Source organism: Mustelus asterias, chromosome 15, assembly GCF_964213995.1.
Source record: "Mustelus asterias chromosome 15, sMusAst1.hap1.1, whole genome shotgun sequence".
In the NCBI taxonomy this organism is placed as follows: domain Eukaryota; kingdom Metazoa; phylum Chordata; class Chondrichthyes; order Carcharhiniformes; family Triakidae; genus Mustelus; species Mustelus asterias.
This window is the reverse complement of record NC_135815.1, coordinates 61,783,836-61,810,034: the sequence shown is the minus strand read 5'-3', so window position 1 is coordinate 61,810,034 and position 26,199 is coordinate 61,783,836. Positions and strand designations below refer to the sequence as shown.

Sequence of the window (26,199 nt, the reverse complement as noted above, 5' to 3'; positions counted from 1 at the left end):
AAGGGCACCGGAGTAAAACCTTGGAGTAAGCAAACTGGTTGAAAGTATCTGAGAATTAACAGGTACAACATTTGGCACGCCAGACAGTCCCTCAATAAGAAGTGATACTTTGCTCCGAAGTCGAACGTGCAGCCCGACATTCTCCAACACTCATCTGAGCCTGAATTAAGAGGGCAGCTGCCCCACATGACAGCCAGTCTTAAGTGAGTGAAGGAATAATACAGATTCGACCAGTAAATTGGGCCATAAACCCGGTGTGTGTGTAACACAAGGTGGACAAACTGTTTAGTTAGAACTAGAACAGTCAAGGGAATTTGGGTAAAATTTACGAGAGGGAATTTAGTGAAAACCAGACCCCTATCCTGATCCCTTACCCATACCCACGTGACGAACCCTAAAAGGAAATAATTATGGCCAGTCATGCCAAATGGGAGGAAGTCCTCCGTTTATATTTGAACCATGCCTAAATAGGTGCAGTGGGGTGATGCCCCAAAACCGGATCTGGGATCAGAGGGAGAGAATTGTTGGAGTCATGCCCATAAAGAAGTGGGTAAAAGGGCTCCCAAGCTCAGGAAGGCGATTGCGATCGCCAGTTGTCTAGAACAGCTCCGTGGTAGAGAAGCGGAGATTATCCGGGTTAAACGGGGCAGAGAAGCCCAGGTAACCCAACTAAAGCAGGACTTAATGAGTGCTACCACGCACATACAACAATTGGAAGCGGAGGTAGGCACATGAGAGGAAAGGAACCAGATTAATATGATACATATGAGCCAGTTCCAGGCTCAATGTGATAGAGCCTACCTAAAGGCTGTCAGAGAGAGAGGCTGCGCTGCAACAGGTAGAGGAAGTTAAACGTAAATGCAGCGACCTGCAGGCTGCAGTAAAAGTTTTGCACCAAGCAGAAAAAGCAAATACCGCGCAACAGACCACTCCAAATGCCTGCACGAGATTGAAGATTTAAAATCACAACTAGCCATAAAAAGGGGTGTAATGTGTGCATATACCACCGAAACTGGGGACAGTGACCCAGAGATAGAGTGGGGGGATTTAGAAGAGGATGCCTGCCATTATGCAACAGCTAGCGTCATGGCTGACTGGGAACCTCCACCTCTGTTCCCAGTAATGGAACCAACGGCACCACCTAATCCGGCCCCCATCCCGGAAAACCCGGTCTCAGCCCCTAGGCCAATTCCCATTCCTATAAATCCAGTCACTAATCCGGTTCCCATATCAATGAATCCGGTCACCACCCAATGACAGGACGCACAGAACCACTCCATACACCATGACACAGCTCACTGACATAGCTAAAGTGATTGGGGTAGTCGAACCCTCCGGGGATCCACATGCTCTCTTTGACCAGGTCACCCAATATCGTGTTTTAAACGGCTGAGATGAGGCAGAAGGGGTTAAACTTATTTTGCTATGTTTAAGTCCTGCCATCCATTCCGCCCTACCCGAACCCCAGAACGTGGCCGGGGGAACCCTACCAGAAAAGACGACAGCCGTTCTGGCCGCCATAGGCTACAATAGGGATGACCCGGTAAAAGGCTTAAACGACTGCCAACAAAAGAGAGGGGAGCACCCGACAGCATATGCTGGCCGACTATGGAACCAATTTGTTGCGGTTTTCGGCCAATTAAATCGAGTCCAATTCAGCGCACACCACCGGTCCACATGGAGCCAGACCCTGATAGCACACACCACCGAGGGGAGTCGGAAAGCCTGTGAGAATTTTGACCCCGATGATAATACACATACAGAAGCCTGGGCCATCCGCAAAATGACTCGCGTATGGGAACGGGAATCATAGAAACCCTACAGTACAGAAAGAGACCATTTGGCCCATTGAGTCTGCACCGACCACAATCCCACCCAGGCCCTACCCCCATATCCCTACATATTTTACTCACTAATCCCTCTAACCTACGCATCTCAGGACACTAAGGGGCAATTTTAGCATGGCCAATCAACCTAACCCGCACATCTTTGGATTCTTTTTGTTTATTACAAATACGTTAATACAAAACAATTACAAATACACAAAGAACAAATGTGAAAAAATACATTACCAATGGCTAACGCCATCTAGGAAACCGGAGCACCCGGAAGAAATCCACGCAGACACGAGGAGAATGTGCAAACTCCACACAGACAGTGACCCAAGCCAGGAATCGAACCCAGGTCCTTGGAGTTGTGAAGCAGCAGTGCTAACCACTGTGCTACCGTGCCGCCCAAAGTCAGACGCCGGGAAGTCAGACAAACAGACACTCTCAAGTCCGCGGAGCACGAAATGATGAACCCAATCCACACAGACACCCAGTTTGGCGTAACGAAGGGGGAGGTGGAAACAGGGGACAGGGAAACTCACCCCCATATACCCCTGCCAATCATCGATACAGAAAACCGCAGCCCCGCGCAGAACCCCGATATATTCCCAACCCCAGGTACAGGGAATAAGATAAAACCAACCCCAGGTATGCACCCCCACAAGCACAGTGCTATAACTGCAGGCAACCCAACCATTTTGCCCGGGACTGTTGGGCACCACCAAATTTCAGGGGACCAGCAAACCGGAAGACCCATACACTATTGCTGACACAGGGAGCCACAAGGCCACACAGGCCATAGGCCCAACCCCCGACACCAAGAACAATACAGTGCCGAGCCCAGGGGCTCACCACCACAAGCACAGTGTTATACCTGCGGGCAACCCAACCATTTTGCCCGGAACTATAGGGCACCACCCAACTACCCCACACGACCATCTCAGCGGTTCCCCGACGATGGACCCCGACCCATGCCCCTCGAAGGACCGGCCCAACAAGCCACTATAACCCCCACCCAGTACCCCCAGGACCAGCACACGCACCCTCGGTTCCCGCCCCAATTTACAGGGCTTCAGGAATAAAACCCTGACCCAGGGGACCTCAACCAAAAGGATGGGGCACCTGCAAACCTTACCCACTATGGCGCCCCTGGTACCGGGACTCCCAGAACCTTTTGACCCGGCACTCACTACCAGAGGTGGTAATGCAGTGGGTACCCGGCAGCCAAAGTCCGCCCATGTAGGTTCCCTCCACTAAGGAAGAATCAGGACCACCCAGTCCAAATTGTAAATAGCTTTATCCATCCACTCCACACATCACTCAATTGAAAAGGGCTTATCTGCCCACATTATACTGCGCCATAATTTTCCGACACACCAGAGTTTGGTTGTGGGATGAAGAATCTAAAGTTATACTGTGCCATAGTCCTCCAACAATAAGGACACATGCCACATACCCAACATTTTGTTTTCACGCTCTGCAAACTCCTTGCCCCACTCAACCCCATTAAATACTGATTGCCGACCAACCCTTTGTATGACACTATTGGGCCTTTATTATTCATTTACTTATTTCTTTGGTTTTTTTTGTAAAGAAAAGGGGAAAGAGAATCAGGTATTAGTAAGAATTAACAGGTGCTACCTTGATCTCCCCCAGAATGAACTACATACTTCTCTGCTATCTGGGACTCCTCGTCTCAGACTGAACCAGACACCACACCAACCGAAGACCAGCCTACGATACCCCAGATATATGTGGTTCACCCCACCAGATGAGGGCAAATGTGAGGATGGCATCCTATAGGTACACCCCAATAAGAGTATCACCTATGGGTGTAATAACCAAAGAGTGGTGTACAGGAAAGATAATGGGAGCTCTGATTATTGCTCCCTAAGGATGATCCTCACTAGTGATTGGTGGGCCTACACTAACCATGGGTGCATGGAGCTAGCCTGTCTAGCCCATGGGCCCAGAAAAAGGGCTGGAATTAGGAAAGAAGTGCCCCGGTAAGGTTATTCAGAATGAGTACATATACTATGAAATTAAGAATGGGTTAAGACCAACTGTTAGCATACCCATCCCCACTTGTCCCGAAACCACCCCAGGGCCCCAAAATGGGTTGATACTAAAACATACAGGGAAAATATTATTCGACAACACACACTACGAATTGGTACCAGTAGTGGTAGATTTAGCCGGAACACAATTACCAGACTGGTGTCCCTCCCCACTTAGAAAACTGTACCTCCACTTGACCCAGAGGCTGCTAAGCCGAAAGACTGGGACGCGTGGGGGAAGAGACACCCAGGTCAGAGGGGCGCAAGAGGGGGGAAATCCCGAATGATCTGACGACTGCATACGGAGCGAGGGTATCCACCATTAACGCACTGGATCTGGCTGATTTGGATAATAAGCTCAGAGTCCTAACCCGACAAGTTAAACAGACCTTGGACAGCTCAAATGAAAATGCTCGGCAAGATGCCGAGGGAGATTTGGCCGAGAACAAGACTAGTAGCCTTATGGTTACTGTACTAGAAGGACATGCCCAAACTATTAATCAGATCGCCCAAGGGAGGGTGGAAGATGATGCCAGGCAACAGAACCGAACCCTATGTAGCATCTATGGGCAATGGATGGTCGAGCAGTTAAGAGAGAATCTCGACCAGGTTGGCAGGGGGAAAGTTCCATCCTGGATCAGTGATGAACAGACTGAACACTTGCAACGGGGAAAAAGACACCCCAATGTCACTAACTGCCAATTACGGCAACTGACCAAGGTCTGGTCTAATGATAGTTGTAAAGGAACCCCGGGGACTGCACTAGGAATGGTGTTGGGGATCCCAGTAATATTAAAAGATAAGGTCGGGTTGAGACTTTTTGAAGCTGAAAATATGGGCGGCACGGTAGCGCAGTGGTTAGCACTGCTGCTTCACAGCTCCAGGGTCCCGAGTTCGATTCCCGGCTCGGGTCACTGTCTGTGTGGAGTTTGCACATTCCCCTCATGTCTGCGTGGGTTTCCTCCGGTTTCCTCCCACAGTCCAAAGATGTGCGGGTTAGGTTGATTGGCCAGGTTAAAAATTGCCCCTTAGAATCCTGAGATGTGTAGGTTAGAGGGCTTAGTGGGTAAAATATGTGAGGGTAGGGCCTGGGTGGGATTGTGGTCGGTGCAGACTCGATGGGCCGAATAGCCTCCTTCTGCACTGTAGGGTTTCTATGATTCTTCTTCTATGATTCTATAGGGATCATTAAAGGAGGGATGTGGATGGGATACCAGGGGACTCTACCGTATGTGGTTGAGAAAGGAGGGAAGCTCATAGGCACCTGTCTGGAGAAACGTGAACACACAGACAAAACGGTCGTATGCCCATATCTGGTGTATGAAAATGAACATGCCCTGTGTGGATTCAGAACAACCCGACTCACCTAAATTGTATATTGGAAATTCGAAATTTGGAAAGGGATGTCACCCAGGTGACTTATAGGGGGGAGAATATTGCATTACAACCTCACTAGAAAATTACCAGTATGGGGCAGCCATTTGTAACATCCACAACACTACCTTTTGCATTAAACCACAGATTCCCACCAGGATAGGATTAATTGTGATGGTAGACATACACAGAAGAGAAAACACTAATAAACATGAGCGAGGAATTGAGACAAAGCTTGGGGACTATTTTGAAAAATTTGATTCTGGGATAACACTTCTACCTGAAAAATTTCAACAAATTCAGACACAATTGATCACAGCCCACAAGATCTTTCTCAAAGTAGTGCAACAAACAAGGGAAATAAAAAACAACATTAGTGAAATTAGAGTCACTACATGATGGGAGGACCTCTGGGATTGGGGTTCAAATGTCCAAATCCACCCATGGGTCCGCATTCTGTCACACCTGGCCGTAATAGGAATCCTACTTATGGCAGTGTACCTAACCATCCTCACGTCGAAAGTATCTGAGAATTAACAGGTATAACAACTGTATCATCAGCACCTCCAATGTGGCTAGGGATGTGGAAGTTTCCTTTGAAGTGTGTCTAAGTGATTTGACTTGTTATTGTCACATGTATTAGTATACATACATAGAACATAGAACAGTACAGCACAGTACAGGCTCTTTGGCTCTCGATGTTGTGCCGAGCTTTGTCCGAAACCAAGATCAAGCTATCCCATTCCCTATCATTCTGTATACAATGAAAAGTATTGTTTCTTGCATGCTATACAGACAAAACATACCATTCATAGAGAAGGAAAGGAGAGAGTGCAGAATGTAGTGTTACAGTTATAGCTAGGGTGTAGAGAAAGATCAACTTAATGCAAGGGAGGTCCATTCAAAAGTCTGATGGCAGCAGGGAAGAAGCTATTCTTGAGTCAGTCGTTACGTGAGCTCAGACTTTTGTATCTTTTTCCCCCGACAGAAGGAGATGGAAGACTGTACATCCGGGTGCATGGGGTCCTTAATTATGCTGGCTGCTTTTCTGAGGCAGCGGGAAGTGTAGACAGAGTCAATGGATGGGAGGCTAATTTGCATGATGGATTGGGCTACATTCTCGACTTTTTGTAGTTTCTTGCAGTCTTGGCAGAGCAAGAGCCACGCCAAGCTTTAATGCATCTAAAAAGGATGCTTTCTATGGTGCATCTGTAAAAGTTGGAGAGAGTCGTAGCCAAATTTCCTTAGTCTTCTGAGAAAGTAGAGGCATTGGTGGGCTTTCTTAACTACAGTGTCAACATGAGGGGGACCAGGACAAGTTGTTGGTGATCTGGATACCTAAAAACTTGAAGCTCTCAACCATTTCTGCTTCGTCCCCATTGATGTAGACAAGGGCATGTTCTCCACTACACTTCCTAAGTCAATGACTATCTCCTTCGTTTTGTTGACATTGAGGGACAGATTGTTGTCGCACCCGTTTCTCTATCTCTTTCCTGTACTGCGTCTCATCAGTGTTTGAGATCCGACCCACTACAGTGGTGTTATCAACAAACTTGAAAATCAAGTTGGAGGGGCCACACAGTCAAAGGTGAATGAGTATAGCAGGGGGCTGAGGACAAAGCCTTATGGGACACTGGTGTTGAGGATGATTGAGGAGGAGGTGCTGTCGCCTTTCCTTACTGACTGTGACCTGTGGGTTAGGAAGTTCAGATTTAGTCGCAGAGGGAGGAGCCAAGGCCCAGGCCACGGAGTGTAGCATGAAAATCCAAGGAGGTTTAACCACCATTTTACCTGTGCTAATATCTCTTAGTGTAATCAGTGTAACACTGATTAAGAGGAAGAGAGAGTTGTATGAAATGTACAGGCAGCCAGGAACACATCAGATGCTCGAGGAGTATAAAAAGTGCAAGAAGCTACTTAAGAGGGAAATCAGGAGGGCTAAAAGACGACATGAGGTTGCTTTGGCAGACAGAGTGAAGGAAAATCCAAAGAGCTTCTATAGGTATGTTAGGAGCAAAAGGATAGTGAGGGATAAAATTGGTCCTCTTGAAGACCAGAGTGGTAGACTGTGTATGGAACCAAAAGAGATGGGGGAGATACTAAATGGTGTTTTTGCATCCGTATTTACTGAGGAAACGGGCATGGAGTCTACGGAAATAGGGCAAACAGGTAGGGAGGTCATGGAACCTTTACAGATTAAAGGAGAGGAGGTGCTCGCTGTCTTGAGGCAAATCAGAGTGGATAAATCCCCAGGACCGGACAGGGTATTCCCACGGACCTTGAGGGAAGCTAGCGTTGAACTTGCAGGGGCCCTGGCAGACATATTTAAAATGTCAGTATTCACGGGGGAGGTGCCGGATGATTGGAGGGTGGCTCATGTTGTTCCGTTGTTTAAAAAAGGTTCCAAAAGAAATCCGGGAAATTATAGGCCAGTAAGTTTGACGTCGGTGGTGGGCAAGTTATTGGAAGGTGTGATAAGGGATAGGATCTACAAATATTTGGATAGACAGGGACTTATTAGGGAGAGTCAACATGGCTTTGTGTGTGGTAGGTCGTGTTTGACCAATCTATTAGAGTTTTTCGATGAGGTTACATAGAACATAGAAAGCCACAGCACAAACAGGCCCTTCGGCCCACAAGTTGCACCGATCATATCCCTACCTCTAGGCCTATCTATAGCCCTCAATCCCATTAAATCCCATGTACTCATCCAGAAGTCTCTTAAAAGACCCCAACGAGTTTGCCTCCACCACCACCGACGTCAGCCGATTCCACTCACCCACCACCCTCTGAGTGAAAAACTTACCCCTGACATCTCCTCTGTACCTACCCCCCAGCACCTTAAACCGGTGTCCTCTCGTAGCAACCATTTCAGCCCTTGGAAATAGCCTCTGAGAGTCTACCCTATCCAGACCTCTCAACATCTTGTAAACCTCTATCAGGTCACCTCTCATCCTTCGTCTCTCCAGGGAGAAGAGACCAAGCTCCCTCAACCTATCCTCATAAGGCATGCCCCCCAATCCAGGCAACATCCTTGTAAATCTCCTCTGCACCCTTTCAATGGCTTCAACATCTTTCCTGTAATGAGGTGACCAGAACTGCGCGCAGTACTCCAAGTGGGGTCTAACCAGGGTCCTATAAAGCTGCAGCATTATCTCCCGACTCCTAAACTCAATCCCTCGATTAATGAAGGCTAGTACACCGTACGCCTTCTTGACCGCATCCTCCACCTGCGAGGCCGATTTAAGAGTCCTATGGACCCGGACCCCAAGGTCCTTCTGATCCTCCACACTGCTAAGAATGGTACCCTTCATATTATACTGCTGCTTCATCCCATTGGAAAGTGGATGAAGGGAAGGCGGTGGATGTTGTCTACCTGGATTTCAGCAAGGCCTTTGACAAGGTCCCTCATGGGAGGTTAGTTAGGAAGGTTAGTTAGGAAGGTTCAGTCGCTAGGTATACATGGGGAGGTGGTAAATTGGAATAGACACTGGCTCAATGGAAGAAGCCAGAGAGTGGTTGTGGAGGATTGCTTCTCTGAGTGGAGGCCTGAGTGGTGTGCCGCAGGGATCGGTGTTGGGTCCATCTATATCAATGATCTAGATGATAATGTGGTAAATTGGATCAGCAAGTTTGCTGATGATACAAAGATTGGAGGTGTAGTGGACAGTGAGGAAGGTTTTCAAAGCTTGCAGAGGGATTTGGACCAACTAGAAAAATGGGCTGAAAAATGGCAAATGGAATTTAACGCAGACAAGTGAGAGATATTGCACTTTGGAAGGACAAACCAAAGTAGAACGTACAGGATAAATGGTAGGACTCTGAAGAGTGCAGTTGAACAGAGGGATCTGGGAATACAGGTACAGAATTCCCTAAAAGTGACGTCACAGGTGAAATCATAGAAATCATAGAAACCCTACAGTGCAGAAGGAGGCCATTCGGCCCATCGAGTCTGCACCGACCACAATCCCACGCTAAAGGACAGAATCCTATTAACCAGCACTGTTGCCCCTCGACTGCTGGTTGAGAAAGAAACAATAGGTGGATAGGGTCGTAAAGAGTGCCTTTGGTACATTGGCCTTTATAAATCGGAGTATCGAGTATAAAAGTTGGAGTGCTATGGTAAGGTTATATAAGGCATTGGTGAGGTCAAATTTGGAGTATTGTGTACAGTTTTGGTCACCTAGTTACAGGAAGGATGTAAATAAGGTTGAAAGAGTGCAGAGAAGGTTCACAAGGATGTTGCCGGGACTTGAGAAGCTGAGTTACAGAGAGAGATTGAATAGGTTGGGACTTTATTCCCTGGAGCGTAGAAGATTGAGGGGAGATTTGATAGAGGTGTATAAGATTTTGATAGGTATAGATAGAGTGAATGCAAGCAGGCTTTTTCCGCTGAGGCTCGGGGAGAAAAAAACCAGAGGGCATGGGTTAAGGGTGAAAGGAGAAAAGTTTAAAGGGAATATTAGGGGGGCTCTTCATGCAGAGAGTGGTGGGAATGTGGAATGCGCTGCCGGATAAAGTGGTAAACGCGGGGTCACTTTTAACATTTAAGAAAAACTTGGACGGGTTCATGGATGAGAGGGGTGTGGAGGGATATGGTCCAAGTGCAGGTCAGTGGGACTAGGCAAAAAATGGTTCGGCACAGACAAGAAGGGCCAAAAGGCCTGTTTCTGAGCTGTAATTTTCTATGGTTCTATCCTGTATTTTGTGCAGTTGAATAAGCAGTAGTAGGAGCTACTACAATGATTTGTTCCTGGAATGTACAGAGAATTCATCATCTGTGTTAAAAACAATCCTGTCATTTCTAAAGAAAAAAGCTGGCATAGCTCTGAGGCAAGAAACTCATCTGGATGACAGACTGCACCTCAAACTCAAGAGGGACTGGGTGAGGCAGGTGTTTTTTGTTTCTTTCTCAACCAGCAGTCGAGGGGCAACAGTGCTGGTTAATAGGATTCTGTCCTTTAGTTTGGAAAGCTGCATGAAAGATAAAGTGGGAAGGTATGCAGTCATCAAGAGGCTGGTATATGGGGAGAATGTGTCAATAATAAATGTCTATGGTTCGCTAAGTATTCCCCGGATTTGTCACTAAGGTCTTTACGGACTTTGTTAATCCGATTAATCCTTTATTCATAGAAATCCCACAGTACAGAAAGAGGCCATTCGGCCCATCGAGTCTGCACCGACCACAATCCCACCCAGGCCCTATCCCCATATCCCTACATATTTTACCCACTAACCTACGCATCTCAGGTCACTAAGGAGCAATTTAGCACGGCCAATCAACCTGACCCACACATCTTTGGACTGTGGGAGGAAACCGGAGCACCCGGAGGAAACCCACGCAGACACGAGGAGAATGTGCAAACTCCACACAGACAGTGACCCAAGCCGGGAATCGAACCCAGGTCCTTGGAGCTGTGAAGCAGCAGTGCTAACCACTGTGCTACCGTGCCGGTGGTGATTTTAATTTCCATTTTAGGGCATTGGCTTCAGCTTGTGAAGGAGGTGGATTATCTGGATGTTGGGCAATTCTGCATCCTAAGGAGAAAGTGTTCACTTTTTTTCAGTCCCTCATCTGTGCCACAGTAGGATTGACTAATTTGTGCCAAAGATGATCCTGCAATTGGCTGTCTTTTATACTATGGGAAGTATTGTGATCTCTGACCACGCTCCAGTCTTTTTACAATTTCTTCTCAAGCAGGCCCACCTTCAGTCCAGGTCTGTAGACTTGATACGCCTTTATTTATGGATCATAAATTAATCTCATATTTCAAGACCGAATTTGATGCTTTTTATTTGGTTAATTGTCTTTCTGATGTGAAAGCATCTATTCTGTGGGAGACCAGCAAGACCTTTAATAGAGGTTTGGTCATTTCATTTTCAGCCAGAAAGAGATGTAGGTTGATGGAGCAGCAGCGTCAGTTGGAAGTCTAGCTAGCTGAAACAAAGAGGGAGTATGGGAGGAATTCTTGTCATGCCAAGCTGAATAAGATTGGTGTGGTTAGGGCAGCACTGGACTCTTTGTTGACCCAGTAGGCATAGAGGAGTTTGAGGTTTGCTAAGCAGAAGTTGTATGAATTTAGGAATAAACCAAGTAGGTATTTGTCTTTTCTTATTTGGAAGAATTTGGACTCTTGGTGGATGATTGCATCAGTGGTGGACTCTAAGAGAACAAGGAGGATTAGGGTGGAAGACGTTAACAAGAATTTTAAGAGCTTTTATGCCAATTTGCATAAATCAGGTCAAGCCGAGGGTGCTTCAGCAGTTATGGTGCATTTCTTCTCTTGAGCTACTCTCTGTCTTGGAGGATCTGAGAACAGCTTTGAATGCTCTGGGGAGGAGGTGGTCTCTGTCATAAAGGAATTTCAACTTGATAAGGCTGAAACGATTGTGTAAGGGGGAAGATTTCAGATTCCTGGAGCATTGGGACTGGTTCTGGGGGAGGTGGAACCAGTACAAACTTGAAAGGTTACACTTGGGCAGAACCAGGTCTGATGTCCTAGGGGGGAGTGCTTGCTAGAGTGGTTGGGGAGGGTTTAAACTCAAATGGCAGGGGAATAGGAACCTATGCAAGAAGTCAGAGAAGGGGAAATCAAGGACAGAAACCAAAGGCAGAAAGCAGAATAAGAAATGTGATAGGCAGAGAAACAAAGGGTTAGATTCAAGCAGGACCTCAGTGAAAAATAATGGGAACGGGACCAGTAATGTAAAAAAGGCAAGCTTAAAGGCTTTGTGCCTTAATGCGCAGAGCATTCGCAATAAAGTGGATGAATTAATTGTGTATATTGTATGATATAGTTGGGATTTCAGAGATATGACTGCAGGACGACCAGGGATGGGAATTGAACATCCAGAGGTATTCAGTATTTAGGGCAGACAAATAGGTAAAGGTGGTGGAGTTGCATTGCTGGTTAAAGAGGAAATTAACACCATACTGAGGAAGGATATTAGCTCCAACAATGTGGAATCTTTATGGGTAGAGCTAAGAAACAGCAAGGGGCAAAAAAAATGTTAGTAGGGGTTGTATATAGACCCCCAAGCCGTAGTGGTTGTTGGCAATGATATTGAACAGGAAATTAGAGATGCATGTGATAAAGGAACATTTGTAATTATGGGTGACTTTAATCTACATGTAGATTGGGAAAATCAAATTAATTTCATAGAAGAAACCCTACAGTGCAGAAGGAGGCCATTCGGCCCATCGAGTCTGCACCGACCACAATCCCACCCAGGCCCGACGCCCACATATTTTACCCGCTAATCCCTCTAACCTACGCATCCCAGGACTCTAAGGAGCAATTTTTTTAACCTGGCCAATCAACCTAACCTGCACATCTTTGGACTGTGGGAGGAAACCGGAGCACCCGGAGGAAACCCATGCAGACACGAGGAGAATGTGCAAACTCCACACAGACAGTGACCCGAGCCGGGAATCGAACCCGGGACCCTGGAGCTGTGAAGCAGCAGTGCTAACCACTGTGCTACCGTGCCGCCCTAACTAGTTGTATGAGACCCCATGGGGATGAGCAACCATAGCGTGATCGAATTTTTCATCAAGATGGAGAGTGATGCAATAAGACTAGGGTCCTGAATCTTAATAGAGGAAACTATGATAACATGAGGTGTGAGTTGGCAATGATAAATTGGGAAATGTTACTCAAAGGGCTGATGGTGGATAGGTAATGGCAAACATTCAAAGAGCACATGGGTAAACTACAACAATTGTTCATTCCTGTCTGGCGCTGAAGTAAAACTGGAAAGGTGGCCAAACCCTGTAAGGGAAATTAAAGATAGTATTAGATCCAATGGAGAGGTGTACAAATTGGCCAAGAACAATAATAGACCTGAGGAATGTGAGCAGTTTAGAATCCAGCAAAGGAAGGCCAAGGGGCTGATTAAAAAGGGTAAAATAGAATGAGAGAGTAAGCTTGTGGAGTTCATAAACACTGACTGCAAACGTTTTGCATAGGTATGGGAGGAGAATAAGATTGGTGAAGACAGGGGAATTTATAATGGGGAACAAAGAAATGGCTAACCAACTAAATACATACTTTGGTTCCGCCTTCACAAAGGAGGACACAAATAACCCACCAGAAATGTTGGGGAACATAGGGTTTAGTGAGAGGGAGGAAGTGAAGGAGATCAGTATTAGTGGAGAAATGGTGTTGGAGAACTGATGGAATTGACGGCCAGTAAATCCCCAGGGCCTTACATCCCAAAATGGCCCAAGAAATAGTAGATGCATTGGTGGTCATCTTCAAAGACTCTATAGGCCCTGGAACAGTTCCTACAGATTGGAGGGTAGCTAATGTAACCCCGTTATTTAAAACGGGAAGTAGAGAGAAAACACGAATTGTAGCTCAATATTGCCTGACATTGGCACTGGGGAAAATTATAGAATCAATTATCAAAGATTTTATAGCAAAACATTTGGAAAACAATGGTAGGATTGGACAGAGTCAGCATGGATTCAAGGAAGGAAAATATGCTTGACAAATCTACTGGAATTCTTTGAAGATGTAACTACTGGAGTTGAGGAGGGGGGGGCAGTGGATCTGCTTTATTTAGACATTCAGAAGGCTTTTGATAAAGTCCCACATCAAATATTAGTTTGTAAAATTAAAGCACATGGGATTGGGGGTAGTGTGTTGAGATGGATAGAAAACTAGACAGTAGACAGGAAACAAAGAGGAGCAGTAAATGGGTTTTTCCCCCCCCCCCCAAATGGCAGGCAGTGGCGAGTGGGGTACTGCAGGGATCAGTACTGGGACCCCAGCTATTCACTATATTTAATGATATAGATGAGGGAACTAAATGTAATATCTCCAAATTTGCAGATGGCACAAAGCTGGGTGGGAGAGTGAGATGAGAGGAGGATGCAGACATCCTTTATGTGATTTGGATAAGTTGAGTGAGTGGGCAAATGATTGACAGATGCAATATAGTCAGAGAGGTTTGTAGCATGGAAACAGGCCTTTTGGCCCAACTTGTCCATGCCGCCTTTTTTTTTTAAAAACCCCTAAACTAATCCCAATTGCCCGCATTTGGCCCATATCCCTCTATACCCATCGTACCCATGTAACTATCTAAATGCTTTTTAAATGCTCGGCACAACATCGAGGGCCAAAGGGCCTGTTCTGTGCTGTACTTTTCTATGTTCTAAAAGATAAAATTGTACCCGCCTCTACTACTACCTCTGGCAGCTTGTTCCAGACACTCCCCACCCTCTGAAATAATTGCCCCTCTGGACACTTTTGTATCTCTCCCCTCTCACCTTAAACCTATGCCCTCTAGTTTTAGACTCCCCTACCTTTGGGAAAAGATATTGACTATCTACCTTGTCTATGCCCCTCATTATTTTATAGACCTCTATAAGGTCACCCCTCAGCCTCCTATGCTCCAGAGAAAAAAGTCCTCGTTTATTCAGCCTCTCCTTATAACTCAATCCATCAAGTCCCGGTAGCATCCTAGTAAATCTTTTCTGCACTCTTTCTAGTTTAATAATATCCTTTCTATAATAGGATGACCAGAATTGCACACTGTATTCCAAGTGTGGCCTTACCAATGTCTTGTACAACTTTAACAAGACGTCCCAACTCCTGTATTCAATGTTCTGACTGATGAAACCAAGCATGCCGAATGCCTTCTTCACCACTCTGTCCACCTGTGACTCCACTTTCAAGGAGCTATGAACATGTACCCCTAGATCTCTTTGTTCTGTAACTCTCCCCAACGCCCTACCATTAACTGAGTAAGTCCTGCCCTGGTTCAATCTACCAAAATGCATTACCTCACATTTGTCTAAATTAAACTCCATCTGCCATTCGTCAGCCCATTGGCCCAATTGATCAAAGTCCCGCTGCAATTGGAGATAACCTTCCTCACTGTCCACCATGCCACCAAGCTTGGTGTCATCTGCAAACTTACTAACCATGCCTCCTATATTCTCATCCAAATCATTAATATAAATGACAAATAACAGTGGGCCCAGCGCTTATCCCCAAGGCACACTGCTGGTCACAGGCCTCCAGTTAATAATTTGGATAAATGTGAGGTTATCCACTTTGGTCGCAAAAGCGGGAAGGCAGATTACTATCTGAATGGCCATAAATTAGGAGAGAGGAATGTGCAACAAGATCTGGGTGTCCTTGTACACCAGTCACTGAAGGTAAGCATGCAGGTGCAGCAGGCAGTAAAAATGGCAAATGGTATATTGACCTTCATAGCAAGAGGATTCAAGTACAGGAGCAGGGATGTCTTGATGCAATTATACAGGGCCTTGGTGAGGCCACACCTGGAATACTGTTTTGGTCTCCTTATCTGAGGAAGGATGTTCTGGCTCGAGAGGGAGTGCAAAGACAGTTTACCAGATTGATTCCTGGGGTGGTGGGACTGATGTATGAGGAAAGATTGAGTCGGTTAGGATTGTATTTTCTCAAGTGCTGAAGAATGAGGGGGGATCTCATAGAAACCTATAAAATTCTAACAGGGCTAGACAGGGTAGATGCAAGAAGAATGTCCCTGATGGTGGGGTGTCCAGAACCAGGGATTACAGTAGATTGTTTAGTACAGTCTGGATGAGGAGAAATGTCACCACCCACAGAGTGGTCAGCCAGTGGAATTTGCTACCACAGAAAGTAGTTGAAGCAAAAACTTTGAATGTTTTCAAGAAGCAGTTAGATAGAACACTTGAGGCAAAAGGAATCAAAGGATATGGTTGGGGGGGGGGGGGGGTATCAGGCTATTGAGTTGAATGATCAGCTATGATCATAATAAATAGAGTAAGAAGTTTAACAACACCAGGTTAAAGTCCAACAGGTTTATTTGGTAGCAAAAGCCACACAAGCTTTCGGAGCTGCAAGCCCCTTCTTCAGGTGAGTGGGAATTCTGTTCACAAACAGGGCATATAAAGACACAAACTCAATTTACATGAATAATGGTTGGAATGCGAATACTTACAACTAATCAAGTCTTTTTGAGAAACAAAACAACGTGAGTGGAGAGAGCATCAAGACATGCTAAAAAGATGTGTATTGTCTCCAGACAAGACAGCCAGTGAAACTCTGTGGGGGTTACAAATAGTGTGACATGAACCCAATATCCCGGTTGAGGCCGTCCTCGTGTGTGCGGAACTTGGCCATCAGTTTCTGCTCAGCGACTCTGCGCCGTCGTGTGTCGCGAAGGCCGCCTTGGAGAACGCTTACCCGAATATCAGAGGCCGAATGCCCGTGACCGCTGAAGTGCTCCCCAACAGGAAGAGAACAGTCTTGCCTGGTGATTGTCGAGCGGTGTTCATTCATCCGTTGTCGCAGCGTCTGCATAGTTAACTATGTTAACTATGTTAACTATGCAGACGCTGCGACAACAGATGAATGAACACCGCTCGACAATCACCAGGCAAGACTGTTCTCTTCCTGTTGGGGAGCACTTCAGCGGTCACGGGCATTCGGCCTCTGATATTCGGGTAAGCGTTCTCCAAGGCGGCCTTCACGACACACGACGGCGCAGAGTCGCTGAGCAGAAACTGATAGCTAAGTTCCGCACACACGAGGACGGCCTCAACCGGGATATTGGGTTCATGTCACACTATTTGTAACCCGCACAGAGTTTCACTGGCTGTCTTGTCTGGAGACAATACACATCTTTTTAGCATGTCTTGATGCTCTCTCCACTCACGTTGTTTTGTTTCTCAAAAAGACTTGATTAGTTGTAAGTATTCGCATTCCAACCATTATTCATGTAAATTGAGTTTGTGTCTTTATATGCTCTGTTTGTGAACAGAATTCCCACTCACCTGAAGAAGGGGCTTGCAGCTCCGAAAGCTTGTGTGGCTTTTGCTACCAAATAAACCTGTTGGACTTTAACCTGGTGTTGTTAAACTTCTTACTGTGTTTACCCCAGTCCAACGCCGGCATCTCCACATCATAATAAATAGTGCAGCAGACTCAAAAGGTCAAATGGCCTTCTCCTGATTCTATTTGCCATGTTTCTATGGAAGGCGCCCAGGCCTGATGGTTTTGGGTGTGAATTCTACAAGGGATTCAAAGACTTGTCATTAGACCCATTTTATGGTATGTATAATCATTTATTTAGTGTTGATTTGCTACTGCAGTCGCTTCTGGAGGTGACTATTTCCTTAATGCTGAAACTGGGCAAGAATCATTTTTCAGGACATAAGATTAACTTCATGAAATCAAGTTAAGGAGTGGACCCCTCCTCCTTCTAATTTACCTAGTGGTATACTTATTTGTGCTTTTCAGCAGCTATACAAGGTGAACTTTCCATTATTGGTCTCTATTAATTGGAACCTACATCGTCGGTAATCTTTACCAATTCCCTGGTTGGGTAGAATTGCCCTGATTGAGATGCGCTGCCTAGACTACTTTATCCTCTGCAAATGCTATCTATTCTGTTATCTACTAAGGTCCTTAAATACATTTATGGGTTTAGTTATAAGAAGCCTCATTAAAAATTGGCTAAGATGCAGTTGTCTGATTCTAAAGGAGAGCTAGGGATGCCAAATATAAAGATGCATCAGTTAGCTTCCCACCTTAGATTTATATATCAATGGGTTAGGGGAGACCTTTCCTCCATAGGCTTGATGTTGAACCCATCAGTCCTTCTACTCCTTGCAGTCACTTTTATTTCTTAAGCAATACAAGATGATTCTAGATAAGTGTTATAATCCTATTGCTATTAATACTCGAGCTTGGAAGATGGTCCACGAGTTGGACAGGAGATTTCATTTAACTTCTGCTCTTTCTCCAATTCAGAGTAATCTGTATTTCCCGCCAGGTCTTATGGATCATGATTTTGCTACCTGGAGGGATAGAGGTCTCTGTAGTCTAGGGGACATGTTTGACAATGTTACCCTATTATCTTCTAAGCAGCTGTGTCAACAGTTTGATAATCCAAAATATTCCTTTTTTAGATAGCTTCAATTTAAGGACTTTATCCTTAATAAGACAATTCTTCTTTTCAATGATCAGGTTTTTCTGGTGGAAAAAATCCTGCTATTTGTGAATCTCAGGCATTTAGTTAGTAAATATTGACAAGGAGACATGGGTGATATTTGGTAATGTGCTAATTAAATGAGTTTGTAATACAACAAAAGAAACTCAGTTTAAGAGATTGCACAATCTGCATATTACTCCAAGCTGCAGCACAGGTTTGACAACTTCATAACCTCATCGTTCCAGAAGTGCAGGGTGGATGTGGTGTTTAACCTGCATTGTTTTGGTCCCATGTCACAATTAAAGCCTATAGGTTTAATGTTCTTAAAGAGCATAAGAGGATCTTTGATATGGCCTTAAAGTTCGATCCCTTGCATCTGATACTGGGTCCCCAGACAAAAAGATCAGTAACGTGAATGGGAAAAGGTTGTACAATATCCTAACATTTGCAGCAGACAAGAATATCCTTTGCTCATGGATTAGAGATAAACGTTCAATTTGGAATTGGCATAAAATCATTCTGGAATGTAATGAAGTCAGAGACTCATACAATACAAAACAGGCTCGTTAGGCCCAGCGAGACTGCATCGACAAACCTACAGTAATGCCATTTACCAGCTCTCGGCCATAGCCTTATCATAGAATATCTATAGTGCAAAAGGAGGCTTTTTGGCCTATTGAGTTTGCACCGACTCTCTGACATAACATCTTACCCAGGCCCTATCACCGTAATTCTACATGTTGACCCCACAAATTCCCCTAACTTATACATCTTGAGGCACTAAGGGACAATTTAACACGGCCAATCAACCTAACCTGCACATCTTTGGACTGTGGGGGAAAAAAACAGAGCACCTGGAGGAAACCCACACAGATACAGGGAGAACGTGCAAACTCCACACAGATAGTCATCACCCAAGGCCAGAATTGAACCCTGGTGCTGTGAGGCAGCAGTGTGAACCGCTGTGCCACAGTGCTGTTAAGTCATTTCAAGTATTGATAAATTTTACTTTTCTCTCTCTCTTCCTACATCGGCGGCACGCTGGCATAGTGGTTTGCACTGGTTTGCCTCACAGTGCATGGGACCTACGTTCAATGCTGGGCTTGGGTGACTGTGTGGAGTTTGTACATTCTCCCCATGTCTGCATGAGTTTCCTCCGGTGCTCCAGTGTTTTCCCACAGCCCAAAGATGTACAGGGTAGGTAGATTAGCTGTGATCCATGTGCTGGATTACAGGGATAAGGTGGGGGAAGTGTGCCTGGTAAAGATGCTCTTTTGGAGAGTCGGTGGAGATTCAATGGGCCGAATGGCTTCCTTCTGCACTATACGGTTTCTGTGGTTTCATGCACTTCTTTGAAAATAATTTGACTGTATGTTTTAAGTTTAAAGTTTATTTATTAGTGTCACAAGTAGGTTTACATAAACACTGCGATGAAGTTACAATGAAAATCCCCTAGTCGCCACACTCTGGTGCCTGTTCAGGTAAACCGAGGGAGAATTTAGCATGGCCAATTCACCTAACCAGTACATCTTTTGGACTGTGGGAGGAAACCAGAGCACCCGGAGGAAACCCATGCAACACGGGGAGAACATGCAGACTCTGCACAGACAGTGACCCAAGCTGGGAATCGAACCCGGGTCCCTGGTGCTGTGAGGCTGCAGTGCTAACCACTGTGCCATTTTTGAAAGTTCATTGCACTATTTGAATAAAATGAAAAAATCTTCAATAAAAATATATTTTAAAGAAAGAGAAGAATGTGCTATATAATTTTAAATAACAAAGAGTAAGCAATTACCCGATTGGCAATTGTGATGATCTCTCCTTCTTTAACCGACAACTCATCATTTCCAGGTTCAGCTGTAAAGGTGTACAATACACGGGCCTGTTCATTAAGAATAAAAGAAAACAATTAGCAGAATACTACCCGAGTTCATAAGTAACAGTAAAAACCACTGATCATTTGTAGGATGCAACCTGTTATGGCCATAAAGCAAATTGAGTGAAACTTGTTACTACTTCTCTGGCAGCCTTCTGCTTCCTGAGATGATGGTTTGCACTTCAACTCATTGTTAAAGGTACAACTACAACTTCTAAAAGTAAATATTACAACAACAACAACTTGTATTTACAGTGAGCCTTTAATGTACAACGTTCAGGCACTTCAGGGACATTATACAACACAATGACACCTAGCCACCAATTGAAATACTGTGCCAAATGATCTAAAGCTTAGTCAGAGGTAGCTTTCATAGAGTCACATCTGCACAGGAAAAGGCTATTTGGTCCACCGAGTCCATGTCAGCTCTCTGTAGAACAATCCAGTCAGTCCCATTTCTGTGCTCTATCTCAGTAGCACTGCAAATTTATTTCCTCAAGTACCCATCCAATATTCTCTTAAGCCCATTGATCGTCTGTGCCTCCATCACCCTTGAAAGGTCCAAGTTCCAGGCCATTACCACTCATTGTAGAAAAAAGTTCTTCTCCACATCCCCACAGCATCTTTTGCACAAAATCTTAAATCCATGCCCTCTATCTCAATCTTTTTTGCTTCAAGACCAACCCAGCTTCTCCAAGCTAAATTTGTGACTAAAATCCCTTATCCCTGGAACCATAGAACCAAAGAATCCCGACAGTACAAAAGGAGGAAATTCAGCCCATCAAGTCTGCACCGAAAGAGCATCCCACCCTAAGATTCAATTAATTGGAAGCAGCGTTCCCCAAAGTTAAGGGGTCAATCATGAGGGGGGCATGGTTTTAGGGTGAGGGGCAGGAGCTTCAGAAGGGATTTAAGAAAAACTTCTTTCACTCAGAGTGGTGGGAATCTGGAATGCACTGCCTGGGAAGGTAATGGAGGCCAGAAACCTTACAACCTTTAAAAAGTATTTGGATGAGCACCAGAAATATCATAACATTCAAAGATATGGGATAAGTGCAACTTTAGTGGTAGTTATTGTTGGTGTAGACTTGATGGGCTGAAGGACCTTTCCTGTGCTGTACAACTCTATGACACCCAGGCCCTCCCCTCTGCCCTATCCCCAAAACCCCACGCATTTACCATGGATAATCCACCTAACCTACACATCTTTTGACTGTGGGAGGAAACCAGAACTCCCAGAGAAAACCTACGCAGACACAAGGAGAACGTGCAAACTCCAAGGCCAGAATCAAACCAAGGTCCCTGGCACTGTGAGGCAGCACTGCTAACCACTGTGCTGCCCTACCTGATGCTTATCATACATCCTTTTTCTGTTTAATCATATTCTCCATTTCCCTTGTCATCCAAGAAGCCCCAACTTTAGGTTTCCCCATCTTTCACCCGTGTTGCAATGTACATAGCTTGTACCAGAAACATTCCCTCCTTAAGGACCACCCATTTGTCTATTAAATGTTGTCAAACAGACTTTGGTTCTATTTAACCCTGGCTAAAACCCCTCTCATCCCATTGAAGTTGGTCCTTGTTCAATTAAAAGTTCTACTTTGGGTCGCTCCTTGGGTTTCTCCATTACTAATACAAGCCTTATGATATATTACAATCCAATTTTTGACCAGTAACATTTTTAAAATAGACAAGTTTGAAATTCTAGATACCCACTAGGAGAATAAAGCCACAAGTTTCACAATTCTAAACAAACTAAACTTCATTATACCAAGTCAAAAAAGTAAAACATTCTGCAATATCTATCTTATACTGCAACTTTCTGAATTAACACAAGGTAATTATGAATCAACAGACAAACTGGTCCAACAAACCACACTGTATATGTGGCCAAGATAGATCCCATTAATTTTTCAACAACTTGCTCAGATATCACTGGCCACAGTGTCACAAAATCTCATTCGAACGGTTTCCCTCAGGAGGGATTTCAACTCCTCACTTCAAAAATCTAGCCTCCGAATTCCCTCAAAAGCCACTCCGACTTAGAGTGCCTCAATGACTGCTCACCTTCTGATGGTAGTTTCTGCTGCATTCCACCTCTAAATAGCAGCACAATTCTAACTCTTTCACCAACTGCTAGCTTTACTGAACTGGCAATGCTACTGTGTTCCTCCGAACTCCTGCCTCCCAACTACACCAAGCGTTAAATGGCCCCAGCCTGGCACTAAATTAGGGACCTGCCACCACCTTTTCAGCTCTTCAGGACTTCATTGAGCCTGCTAACAGCTCCCAGGGCTTCTGTGAACTGCAAACTACACAAGCCAAACTGCAAATTTCAGCTGCACCGAATAGCTCTCAGGGCTATTACCTATGAAGCCGAAGTGGCTGGACCCTGATAAAAGCTGCATTCTTTCGGGATAGCTTTTTCCCCTGCTGCAGAACAATTGAAAACAGAGAACCTTCTTAAACAACACCCATCTCCATGACAATATAATCTTTCAGGATCGACTGAGTGCTTTTAAACTAACTTGGCTCTATCACCTAAAAAAACATCCCTCTGAGCTGCACTTCTTTGCAAGCAGCGTAGAACACCATGTCTCCAGCTCAGAAAGCCCACCTGCTGTTTTATGGTTCTCATCTTTCTAGCTGCTAACTGATTAAATCATCAGGGCCCACAACCTGATAAAAAAAATTTAAATAAAACTCCAAATTGCTTTAGTTGCATTTATCCCATTTTCTCCAGTTAAAAATGTCTCCACTCTATAGTTTTGCATATCTCCGATTTCCCTACAGATTTGTTTCTCTATCTCTCTCACTGTTTTGCGGTCTTGAGAGCATCCTCAGTAATATGATCATATGCTTCTTGTGTCACAACTCTAACCGAATGGATTCTGCCCTTGCTCCCTCAAGGGCGTCCTCTCTTTCCTTCACTACAATGTCTTCCCTAATCAGCACTGTCACTCAAATTTCCCTTGATCCCTATATTTTCTGAACACTTTGAATCCTTGAATATTAAATGTTCAGTCGTCATTATTTAAGCCACTTGGTTATTGTCGCAACATATTCCCACACAGCCATTTGTGCTCATTACTCACCACAAGCTGTGTTTACATACAAGACTTTGTATTCCTCATAGTCTTTCCTAGTTTGCACCCATCTAATATGGTACTGCTTCCTTTTCTAGTGCTATTCAACACTCTCACTACATGTACTTTCTTCCTTTTTCTACTTCTATTACTGGTGCCCAACTCCTACTCGGAGTGAGGATTAGGGAAGGAGTTTAGGGGCTATGCAGCCAAAGGTACAGCCACCAGACTTGGACCAATTAAAATTAAAAAGACTCAGGAGGCCAGATTTAGAGGGGTGCAGATATAATCAGAGGGATTTGTAAATAAGTTTGAAAATTTTAAAATTGACAGGTTGTTTAATAAGAAGCTGACATAGGTTAGTGAGCACGGAGGGAGATGGGTGAATGGCATTTGGTGCAAGGTAGTGTATGGCTAGCAGAGATTTTGATGACCTCAAGATTACAGAATTGGATGTGGGAGGCTAACCAGCAGGTGTGTAAGAATAGTCAAATCTGGAGGTAACAAAGGTATAGGTGAAAGTTTCAACAGCAGATGATTTGAGGCAGGGATGAAGACAGGCAATGTTACCTAAGCGGAAAAAGCAGTCTTAGTGATGGCGCCCATGTGGCTAAAAACCTAACTCAGGGTCAAATTTTAGACAGATTGTAAACAGACTGGTTCAGCCTCAAACAGTGCCAGGGAAAGGGATGAAATTGGTGGAGAGGGAGCAGAGTTTGTGGCAGGGACCAAATATAAGGACTTCAGTAACTGGAGGAAATTTTTGCACACCCAAAACTCGATGTCAGATGTCGATGGCAGTAGATGGATCAAGAATAGTGGTGGCAAGCTAGGGTTGGAGGTCATCAGTATAAATGTGGAAGTGGTATGTTTTCAGATGTCACCCAGGTCCTACACGTAAAGAAAGAGAAGGGATCCAAGAATCTAGCCTTGTGTAACACCAGATGTTACTGTGCCACAATGGGAGAACTGTGATGTGGAGATGCTGGCACTGGACTGAGGTGGGCATGGTAAGAAGTCTCGCAAAGCCAGGTTAAAGTCCAATAGGTTTATTTGGTATCACGAGCTTTCGGAGCGCTGCTCCTTCGTCAGGTGAGTGAAGGAGTCTGGTGAAGGAGCAGCTCGTGTTACCAAATAAATCTGTTGGACTTTAACCTGGTGTTGTGAGACTTCTTACAACGGGAGAAGCCGTTGGTGGTAATTCTCTGGCTACAATTTGAGTGGAACCAGGTGAATTTAGTCTCCCCCGCTTGGATGACAAAGGACATTAATTGGTGGAAGAAGGCATGATCAACTACATGAAAGGTTGCAGATAGGCTACATCATAATCTAATATTTATTGGATGGCATAAACTGTGTATTCACCTGTTATTATATGTACACATGACCAGGCAGAAGCTGCAGTTGTTGGATTAGGGGTGCATTTTTTCACCTCCCCCCCCGCCTCCCCAACCATTTATGGCACGTGACTGCTAGAGGCAAGGCCAACACTTACTGTGCATCACCAATTGGCCAAGAAAGGAGATACATTATGTGTGCCTCTATAAATAAAAGCTTGCAAGTGCATGAACAGCAGGCTCCAGTTCTATCCTTCTCCATATATTACCTCAATTATAACAGGGTGAAGGTTGGAGACTAGAATTTTCTTTCTGGATACAAGAATAAAATCCAAGCAATGGTAGAAAGCAAACATAAATTCCTATTGAATGATTAACTTCTCATGGTCTCAGAGGCTGAACCATACGACCAGCGAAAGAATGGGGCTGGTATATGATGAGAATTAACCGATGTCCAAAAAAGAAACAAGGTATGGTCTTGGAGCTTTGTACAGGTAATAAAATGAGAAGCAAGGTATTTTCTGAGAAAGCCGCCAGTGATTTGGATAATGGTGAAGGTTTGAACTTTCTAATAGAATAGAATAGAATAGAAATCCTACAGTGCAGAAGGAGGCCATTCGGCCCATCGAGTCTGCACCGACCCACAATCCCACCCAGGCCCTACCCCCACATATTTACCTGCTAATCCCTCTAACCTACGCATCTCAGGACACTAAGGGGCAATTTTTAACCTCGCCAATCAACCTAACCCGCACATCTTTGGACTGTGGGAGGAAACCGGAGCACCCGGAGGAAACCCACGCAGACACGAGGAGAATGCGCAAACTCCACACAGACAGTGACCCGAGCCGGGAATCGAACCCTGGACCCTGGAGCCGTGACGCACCAGTGCTAACCACTGTGCTACCGTGCCACCCTAATAGAACTACTGGATGACATCTTCAAGAATGGTGATCTGTTAAATGCCTATGAGGCCTGGCGAGCAATTGACACATCTCACAAAACAGTTAGTGATTCAATGGAAAAGTTCTCCCTTCCTTCATGGAAGAGGACGAAGATCATAATGAATCTGAGCAAGTTAAACTGGTCACAATGAGTTTCAACCCTGTGATTAATATATTATGATGTGGAGATGCCGGCGTTGGACTGGGGTAAACACAATAAGAAGTCTCACAACACCAGGTTAAAGTCCAACAGGTTTATTTGGCAGCACAAGCCACTAATTTTTGGAGCGCTGCTCCTTTATCAGGTGAGTGGGAGTTCTGTTCACAAGCAGGGCATATAAAGACACAAACTCAATTTACAAAATAATGGTTGGAATGCGAGTCTTTACAGGTAATCAAGTCTTAAAGGTACAGGCAATGTGAGTGGAGAGAGGGTTAAGCACAGGTTAAAGAGATGTGTATTGTCTCCAGCCAGGACAGTTAGTGAGATTTTGCAAGCCCAGGCAAGTCGTGGGGGTTACAGATAGTGTAACTTGAACCCAAGATCCTGGTTGAGGCCGTCCTCATGTGTGCAGAACTTGGCTATCAGTCTCTGCTCAGCGACTCTGCGTTGTCGTGTGTCGTGAAGGCTGCCTTGGAGAATGCTTACCCGAAGATCAGAGGCCGAATGCCCGTGACCGCTGAAGTGTTCCCCAACAGCAAGAGAACACTCTTGCCTGGTGATTGTCGAGCGGTGTTCATT

General features: G+C 45.0%; 1 protein-coding gene across 6 annotated transcripts in view; it reads right to left on the bottom strand.

Annotated features, from left to right (window-relative positions):
- Positions 1–26,199, bottom strand: part of snx9b (sorting nexin 9b) — a 237,976-nt gene that overhangs the window by 183,571 nt on the left and 28,206 nt on the right. For all 6 annotated transcript variants that reach the window (XR_013499657.1, XM_078229971.1, XM_078229972.1 and 3 more), the window contains one exon: positions 20,010–20,096. Coding sequence is in view for 4 of the 6 variants with exons in the window: in XM_078229971.1 (XP_078086097.1) it covers positions 20,010–20,096 (87 nt within the window). In the remaining 2 variants the exon portion in view is untranslated. Of the gene's footprint in view, positions 1–20,009; positions 20,097–26,199 lie in introns of those variants that run through there.